Source organism: Oryx dammah, unplaced genomic scaffold (assembly GCF_014754425.2).
Source record: "Oryx dammah isolate SB20612 unplaced genomic scaffold, SCBI_Odam_1.1 HiC_scaffold_9, whole genome shotgun sequence".
Lineage (NCBI taxonomy): Eukaryota > Metazoa > Chordata > Mammalia > Artiodactyla > Bovidae > Oryx > Oryx dammah.
The window spans coordinates 45431093-45439024 of record NW_024070193.1 but is presented as its reverse complement, the minus strand read 5'-3'; the positions used below and the strand labels follow the sequence as shown (position 1 = coordinate 45439024).

General features: G+C 41.1%; 1 protein-coding gene across 2 annotated transcripts; it reads right to left on the bottom strand.

Annotated features, from left to right (window-relative positions):
• Positions 1-794: 794 nt before the first annotated feature.
• HIGD1A (HIG1 hypoxia inducible domain family member 1A) lies at positions 795-7423 on the bottom strand. Of its 2 annotated transcripts, none has more exons than XM_040246171.1 (4): positions 7322-7423; positions 3245-3359; positions 2476-2610; positions 795-1802 (listed from the first exon to the last, which is right to left on the bottom strand). In XM_040246171.1, the coding sequence occupies exons 2-4, from the start codon at positions 3339-3341 to the stop codon at positions 1753-1755; spliced, it is 282 nt and encodes a 93-aa protein (XP_040102105.1). In that variant the 5' UTR covers positions 3342-3359; positions 7322-7423; the 3' UTR covers positions 795-1752. The 2 variants fall into 2 exon arrangements, with proteins under 2 accessions (XP_040102105.1, XP_040102106.1); XM_040246172.1 differs by lacking the exon at positions 7322-7423 and adding an exon at positions 6774-6924.
• Positions 7424-7932: the final 509 nt, after the last annotated feature.

The following is a 7932-nucleotide window of genomic DNA, read 5'->3' as shown; positions in this document are numbered from 1 at the left end:
ATAGTGAAATCAAATATTCCCCCAAACCAAAAAATAAAGCCCATAAACTATATGAAAGTGACAAATTCTCCACATCTCAGTTCTCTCAATTTTGTTGTTATTGTTTAGTTGCTGAGTCGTGTCTGACTCTTTCTGACACCTCCCACCTCCCATGGACTGTAGCATGCCAGGCTCCTCTGTCCCTGGGATTTCCCAGGCAAGAATACTGGAATGGGTTGCCATTTCCTTCTCCATAGCTTTTATTTTTAAAGCACATTTCCCATAGACCCATATCATGATCTATAAGCTAGATAGGACTGTAGTAATTACCTAGTCCAATCTCTTGTTTCTAACTAGGAGAAAATTGAGCAAATCGTGATTTGGGCCAGGTTATATAGTCAGTGTGGAGTGGGAAGTCAAGACCATGTTGTACCCTATTGTCCAATAGTACTAATTTATGATAATCGCTGCCTCTCCAGCATTAATTTCACAAAGACCAACATTTCAAGTCTCTAACATCTGTTGGCTTCTACCGCATGACTGCCCAGGTTTCAGTCCCAAACCTACAGCTTTCTCTACCCATGTGACCTTGGTTTAATTACTTAAAACTGTTTGTATCTCAGTGTCTTTCCCCACAAAACAAGGATCACAGTTCTTAGGGTTGTTAGGAAACTTAAATGACTTTATACATGAAAAGTATGTGGCACACAGTACATACTCAATACATTTTTAGCTGTTATTCCCTCTTTTCTTGGAACTACCTGTGCTATTTCAAAGAATGATGGTTTTTCCCAAATTGAAATAAATACAAGACATTTGATGTGTTCATTTACTTTAATAACACTACATTTACCATGTTATCACCATGGAATGTAAATTCAGGTTAGACGAGAATTTCACAAGTACAACAAAGCATTCTGTGCTATACCAAAGTTTGTATAATGTCTGACCAAACCAGCTGCTCATCAATGACTTCCATTATAGACATTTCATTTAGTTGATGATTCTTTTGGAGAAAATAAACATACTGCCCACATTTAAAGTGTTCTTCATTTACCTTTGCATTAGCACTTAAAATACATGTTTCAAAATAATTTAAAATTATTCTAATATAACAGCAGCAAAATATAATTCTGCAATTACAAAAGAGCTAAAAGGGATCTACAAGTTAAGTTACTCTCATGTTTATAACTATGATTCTAAAATAAATACTACTTCAAAGTGGCTCTGTTACCAGCTTTTTGGGTTTGGTTTAAAAACACACACAGACTTGCAGGGAGGTTTATAATGTTGTATTCCATGCACTGTTCTGAAAGGGTGCCTCAAGAGCCAACCAGCCCTTGACACAGTACTCAGTCCACAAGGCCATCAGAAAGTTAAATTAATGGGGTAAATAGATTCCTACATTACATCAAAAGCATATGATATTCTGCAGCAAATGGGAGCATTTTCAGGATTGGCATGTTGTCTTCTTTAGAACTAATTTCAACAGAAGAGGTTAAGAAGGTGGACAGGTACCACTATCAAGTGTATTTAAAAATGACATGTTTCTTTTGTGCTGCTCTGACTTCCCTGAGTGACCTAGCTAGTGAACTAGTCACCAGTAACTTGGTCACCAGGCAAATCAAGCCTACAAGAAAGGAAGCCAGTATTCAAATTACCATGTTCTTGTCTGACCCAAACGATTTATTTTCAGCATAAACATATAACCTCAATATGAGATGTCTAACTAAAGCAAGCACCACCAACAAGACCAAGACAGCATCTCCTCTTCTAAGGTTTAGGTTTTCCCCAGAATTCTTGATACAGGGAATAGCCCATACCTAAAGAAAAAGAATGCTAGTTAAGCATTTAAAAATCTTATTCAGTATTAGAAAATTAAAAACTGTTCATAAAACAGCTAAAAGTAGCACTCTTACTAGCATATAATACTTAAAAGGAGAACAAGACCCTAGGCTGCTTACATTCTTGCTTTCTTAAACAATTCAAATTTCTAAAATTCTTTTTATACAGTTTCCGAAGTATTTTCAAGACTAGTATGATTAGCTCAGATGGCTAAAATATCAATATTTATCTGGCAACTTTAATAGGACTCAATCTTGCTGTATAAAGCAGATAAAGTCAATGAATTATAAAGCCTACAAAAGCATGTAGTATCTTTTCCACCTTCAAAAACTCAATAAAACAGCCATCATGTCTCTTCCAGATGATGGATCTTACTACAAACCCTATTCGCATATATAGACTCTTCAATGACATTATAATGGGCACTACTATCTTTTCTCTCTTTAAAACCTTAGTAAGATTATTCATCATAGATAGTAAAACTATACCACTATTTGAACTATTTTTATTCATTCAGTTTTTAGGTGAAAATGAGTTAAGTTATATTTGCAAACTGCTTCAAAGTCAGTTAAAAGTATCTACCTTGTTTTATTTACAAAGAAATCCATTCATGGGGAACCAAAAATTTGAAAATGTCCTGTAGGAACCTACCAAGGGTCATGGCTCCCACAACAAAGCCTTGGGCTGCCACACGCATGTGGATCAGGTGAACAGACATTTTAGTATTTCCCCTGCTCTTCAATCTATATAATCCATATGCAACAATCGCGGCAAAACCTGCCATTCCTGTAAAAGAAATAGTCACAAGTTATGTCAGATACATTGGGGCAGGGAATCAAGATGAGTTATTATCAGTTGATGTTCTATTTTTTATAACGATGCTTTAGGAGACCATTACCCAGCTAGCATACAAACTGAGGTTTTAATCCCCACCCCCACCCGCATTCAGAATTAAAAATTCAAAATTGGTAGCAAACAGCAGCAGATCTAGAAAATCAAGATCATCTTTAAAGTATGGGCTTGTGAAGCCAGTAAATAAATTCCTTTAAGAGTGCTGGGGACCTCTTCTCTGTCCTACTTCTATCCCTGAAGGAAATCAGTTAAGGGAATGCAGTAGAGACTATAATAAACCACAACTGTGAGTTTATAACAACTCTTGACTCTTGTGAGTCCTTGCAGCAAATCACTGAAACTGATGGTCGTCTTGGGGTCGCAACACATTCACTGAAATAAGCCAATAAAACAAGATGTCTGAATTCGGAGAAGAATTTTTTCGAGAGTTATACCAATCTAAGCACATTTCAACATATGAAAAAATGTTAAAAAATAAATGCTTCATCAGGAAATGCTTGATGAATGAAACAAGTTGCCCACACTTCTACTGTGTTAAAACTTATTAGACCATCAAAGTCAAACTTACCAATGGGGACAAATGGTGCCTCTCTAGCTTTTCGGATAAGTTTAGATCCCTGATCTTCATCATATGAAGAAAGAGAAATATCTGTGTCGCTTGACATAGTGACTGAAGAATCTTTCTGAAACAGAATTTCCATGAGGTTCTGCAGTTAAAAGCATAGTTTTTTATAAGATTATTCCTTTAAGTAATACAAGAAAAGGGCAAGATACTAGCCTGATTATATGAATAACAGGGTGAAAAAAAGATTAATTTCCATAACAAAGGGACCAAGGCTCCATTCTCCCTTTTTGGTCTTTTTTTTTTTTTTTTTTTAAACACAGGAAGCTAATAGGCATTTCATCACAGTAAAGTAATAATTCAATTTCACCTTAGTCACAGTCACTGTACATACTTCCTCTGACTGATCTGAACAGATGATAAACTTCACCCACAGATTTAAAAAAGGGAGTCAGACATAGTATATAAGTGCACAAGTATCTCTGACTGATGTTAATTACAATAAACTGTTGTAATTGACATCAGTCAGATGTCATTTACAGATGACATCAAAAAGTTAACGGCCCATCCCATTATCTGTATAGTCTTAGCTTATGAATTTTTCATGTGCATCACACTCCCTCCAGTAATAAATGGCTCTCATTCAACACTTTTGCTATTCAAGGGGTTTAATAGTAATCAAGGTTCTCAAAGAAAATCCAACTCTAGACGTGAGGAGTAGTGTTTAGTTTGAAAAGTGAAATTGTCCCTCCAAGCCTCCATCCTCACTGGGAAGAGTACAGTTCTGTCATCTGACAGAGAAGACCTTAATGCAGATGAGCTATAGTATCACACAGATAGACTCAATTAGAACTAGGGCTTCCCTGGCGGCTCAGCTGGTAAAGAATCTGCCTGCAATGCGGGAGACCTGGGTTCGATCCCTGGCTTGGGAAGATCTCCTGGAGAAGGGAAAGGCTACCCGCTCCAGTATTCTAGCCTGGAGAAGTCCATGGACTGTATAGTCCATAGGGTTGTAAAGAGCTGGACACGACTGAGCGACTCTCACTTTGACTTTCTCTTCTTTCTTATGCTCCATTACCTAACTTAATGAACCCCTACTTTGTCTGAGCTTTTATTATACACAAGGTTCAACAAGCTCAAGGTTCAGGATGCTCATTATATATTTGAAGAGATTAAAATGCAAACACTGAAATAATGTTTCATAAATTAGATTCTTTTAAAAACATGCCAGAGTGTGTACACTTTGCCAAGAGCATAACAGAGACAGAATTTAGAGTGTGATATCTTTTAGATAAAGTTTGGGAAGTTTCAGAGAAATATTTGAGGTTGGCTTTCAACATACCACATAAATGAGGACTTCCCTGGTGGTCCAGCAGTTAAGACTCCTCGCTTCCACTGCAGGGGGCCTGGACCCTGGTCTGGGAACTAAGATCCCACATGCTGCATGGTGCAGCCAAAAAAACCCAAACAAAGAAACCCCAAGATACTACATAAATCGACTAGATGGGAAGATTAAACTATTTTAGGCCAGTATGTTTATTAGTTCCCTTCATAACCAATCTAAACTTCCCAAAGGCAAACATTTCAAAATCTTTCCTATTTTATCACAATTCCTCCTTCTACCTTCCTCACCAATCCCACATTCTAATTAAACTTATTGTTTGTTGAAAAATATTACTTCAAAATTTATTCAACTATTAAAATTATTCTCAGGCAAGTAGGAAAATTTAGTGAAAAATAACAATTACACACATTTGTAGAGTTTCATCAGTAAGAAAAGTATCAAGCTGTATCTACATAAGTGCTAATTTCTCTTTTAATTCTTACATTGCTCAATGAAAGAACACATAACCTGAGTAGGTTTTGGATCCTTGCGACCACATGAAAAAAATCCACTATATACGACAATCCACTTTTAAAAACTAGCACCTCCTTTTGCAGATATAAAAGCATGTTTTCTTCCTTTGTCCTAATTTCTAGATAACTAATTGTCCAACAGATCAATGTAGCGAAAGTTCGCTTCTCCTTCCTTGCAGCAGTTTGTATGGATAGGCCATTTGATCTGGCTTTCAGAAAATAGTCCCTGGGGTAAGAATCAAGGTATGAAGGAACCATGTAGTCATTTGTCTGAAGTGACTAAGGATAATTTGCCTCTGATACAGAACACCTTGTGTGCAGCATAAAAGAATGGGGAATATTAAAAGTCCAACACATCACAAAGTTAATTTGCTATTCTATGGTTCAAATTCTATTTCTAACATGACATATATCTATAAAACTCCCTGAGTATAAGATTTTAATAATTTTCTTCCTAATCACCTAGAAGTTTCCCCAAGTATTCATGATTTACAGCCACCTAAATAAAAAATGGTTAACTTTTAAAGTATCAGGGTCAGTAAGTATAAGTCACTTGAGAATAAAAACCCAAGTATCAATCCATGCCAGTAGCCTTATTTTACAGATGGAAAAAGAAAGCTTATGAAGGGTGAAATAAACTGCTCAACAACAGGAATCTCTGGCAGGTCAGGATTAGAACCCAGCTCTCCTAATAAACAGTTGTGGGTTCTTTTGATTGACAATATATTGCCAGATCATTTGTCTTATTATGCCGGTGTACACTTAATCTGAAAAAATAGAAAATCCACTTAACAGATGCCTGCATCTCCTCCTTTGAATTGTGAAAAATGTCTGTCATGCCTAAAGTTAAATGGAATCTTCTTCCCCAGTGACTTAATTCATCTAACAATTTCAGCTGTGATTTGAATATTTTTTCCCCTAGCATCACTTCTGGATTTCCTTTAACATTTTCTTATCCACCCACAGCAACTGACCCAGATCTGCCAGAAAGTTGAACATGTACAAAAGGAGGCACCTAAAACCACACACTCAACGCCAATTTGGAAAACACGAATTATTCTGTAAACTAAGATACTACTGAAGACCTTTCCAAGTGCATGGGCACCTAGCAGAGGCGTAAGGGAACAGGAGCCGCCCCGCATCACGTGATGTACAAAGATTTAAGGATCTTCACAGCTCGTCGTTTTTGTCACAGGAGCTTCTAACAATGGATTCCAATTTTCATTTTGAACCCGTGAACTGTCAGCCCGTTTTAAACGGCTGCCAAGTCCCCTCCCCAGGAGATTCTGATTCAGATGGTCTGGGGCAGGTCCCAAGGAATCTATATTTTAAGAAGACCCGTTCAAGAGATTCTGGTGCACAGGGAATCAAGAGAACCACTGGTGTACAAAACTCAAATACGTTTGTCATGCTGGGGCCTGGTACCACTTATACATCACAACTTTTCATCCCAGGCACTTCTGGAAGCATAGATTCCATCCATAGGGATTACCCAGAAGAGGAGAATAATTGATTCCCGCCCCGGTAAAACAGGCAAATAAACCTGCCGAATCATTTCGACTGCTCCCAATTCTAATCCTGTGCTATGTTTTGTAATCTCTAACTTGGCAGGTTTACTTTTGAGGGAGAAATGTAAATTCTGTCAGAGGCGCTTGATACCGGCCCTGGTCCTTCTTACCTTCCTGAGGCGGAAGAGAGTCGCCAAAGGTGGAAGAGAATACCGGCCCGGGGAGAACAGGAAGCCGATGGCGGGAAGGTCGTGTAGTTTTACGCCCTCCCCTCAACCCTTCAACCTTCCTCCCCTTTCCCTTCCTGTGACCTTGTCAGGACTCAATGGCCGGACCGCACGCCCTCCCAACCCCTCCTCACCTACCCACTCTCAAAGAAGTCCCGGACACGCTCGGGCCAACGGGCTCCGCGAAGTCGGCCCCAGCCCGGTGCCTCCCCAGATGCATCCCCGAGCCTTCCAGCTCAGCCGCGATTCGCTCTACAAGCCTTTTCTGCATCCCCTCATAGGTTCCGTACGCTCTCACCAGCCCTCCCTGGCACCACGAAATGAGGCCTGAGCCCCGCCAACCAGACTTCGCCCCTTTCAGCCCAGGCATCAATCCCCTCTCCCAGTCCCGCGGCCGCCAACCCTCCCAAGGTGCTCTCGACGCGGCCTCACTTCTCCCCACCCCACCGCCCGGAGTCACTCGACACCCAAAGTCCGCCTGCATCACTTACAACTTGAAGACGTTTCAGGTTCCTACCGGCCTCTGACCCCAGTCCAGCACCCGCTGTCCAGCCGGCTTCTCCCGGTCCCGCCTACGTCCAGCCTCAGCCAATCAGAAGCCAGCAACGGGCACGCGTGGGTCGGGGCGGGTGGATGGGTGCGTGCGTGCGTGTACGCGATGGGTGGGGCGGCCCAGAGAGAGCCCTGGATTGGCTGGGGCGACGTGCGCGGGCGGTGACTTCTTGTCCCTGGCTCTTACGTACGGATTGCATCAGAGGTGAGAAGTCGGCCTCTTAGGTACGGCGGAGGACGTTCGAGGGTTCTTCTCGGCCCCTGGCCGGGCGGAACTTGACATTAGCTTCGCTGTTTTCCTGTTGGGAGGTGGCGGCAGCTAGCATCAGCGAACGCAGCGGGGCGGGGCTGAGGCTGAGAGGGTTAAACCGCGGCCGGTCCTTGAGACTCGGCTGCGGGTGAGGAGTGGCCGCCGACGGCTTTAGGGCGCTGGATCCACTCTCATGCCCTGGCAGTTATCGGCCGCGAACAGGCGCTATGGGCCTCTGAGCTTGACGCTTACACTGTAGTCGGAGGCAGCCATTCATTACAAGCACGGGTGACTCCATAC